Source organism: Aplysia californica, unplaced genomic scaffold (assembly GCF_000002075.1).
Source record: "Aplysia californica isolate F4 #8 unplaced genomic scaffold, AplCal3.0 scaffold00597, whole genome shotgun sequence".
NCBI classification, from domain to species: domain Eukaryota; kingdom Metazoa; phylum Mollusca; class Gastropoda; order Aplysiida; family Aplysiidae; genus Aplysia; species Aplysia californica.
In genome coordinates, this window is record NW_004797867.1 from 105,674 (window position 1) to 106,656 (window position 983).

Below are 983 nucleotides of genomic sequence, written 5' to 3' on the forward strand. Positions count from 1 at the left end.
TTATTATTATTATTATTATTATTATTATTATTATTATTATTGTCATTGTGTATTTTCCCGCCCTCAGCCCTGGAGCACAGTCTCCAACTCTCTCTCCCCCATCAACTGGGACACGTGCGGTGACGACAAGGGCTGTATGCTCTACCCAGCCTACTGTTCCGGGGACGACTGCAAGGCTGCGGTCAGCTACGCCTTCAATAACGACAACGACACCGTCACCTTCGAGATGATGGCGGAGTCGGAGGGATACGTGGCCGTGGGCTTTTCTCACGATTCTATCATGGTAGGTGCGCTGTAGCAGCGATAGCAAATGCAATAGTTATAGCAGCAGCAGCATTGTCATCATCAGCATCAGTAGCAGCTCCAGTATTGGCAGCAGCAGCAGCAGCAGCTGCAAAAAAGCATCCTCCTCCTACTCCCCCTCCTCCTCCTCCTCCTCCTCCTCCTCATCATCATCATCATCATCATCATCATCATCATCATCATCATCATCATCACCATTGTAGACTGCAAACAGATTTTTAAAAGCGGTGGAGACTTGTAAGAATTGAAATTTTATTTTACGTTCAACGTTTCGCCGTTCATCCTCACCATCACCACCACCATCACCATCACCATCATCATCATCATCATCATCACCATCATCATCATCATCATCATCATCATCATCATCATCATCATCATCATCATCATCATCACAAAAATAACTGTAGCACCTCGACATTCCACAATGTTAGACCAGTTACCAGCTCACTTTTCACTAGCTCAGTTCTTGTAGTAAATACAGTCAAACGTACTCCAACAGTCACCTGTCGAATATAGTCACCTTTATAAATGTTACTTTCCACTTCCCCGCTAGTTTTTTCAGTCTTTTTTTTTTTCATTATTATGGCACTGTACTAGGTGTCTGCCTGTCAAAGACAACCACCTTCCTCCTCGACAAAGTGTGGTCATCTTGGGTAATTTCGACTGTAATATTTTCA

The 983-nt window shown here is 43.8% G+C and overlaps 1 protein-coding gene across 1 annotated transcript in view; it reads left to right on the plus strand.

The window, feature by feature from the left end:
* Positions 1–983, plus strand: part of LOC101863538 (putative ferric-chelate reductase 1 homolog) — a gene marked incomplete in the record, with an annotated part of 30,982 nt that overhangs the window by 21,223 nt on the left and 8,776 nt on the right. The window contains 1 exon segment of the mRNA XM_013087520.2: positions 62–283. Coding sequence (XP_012942974.1) covers positions 62–283 — 222 coding nt within the window.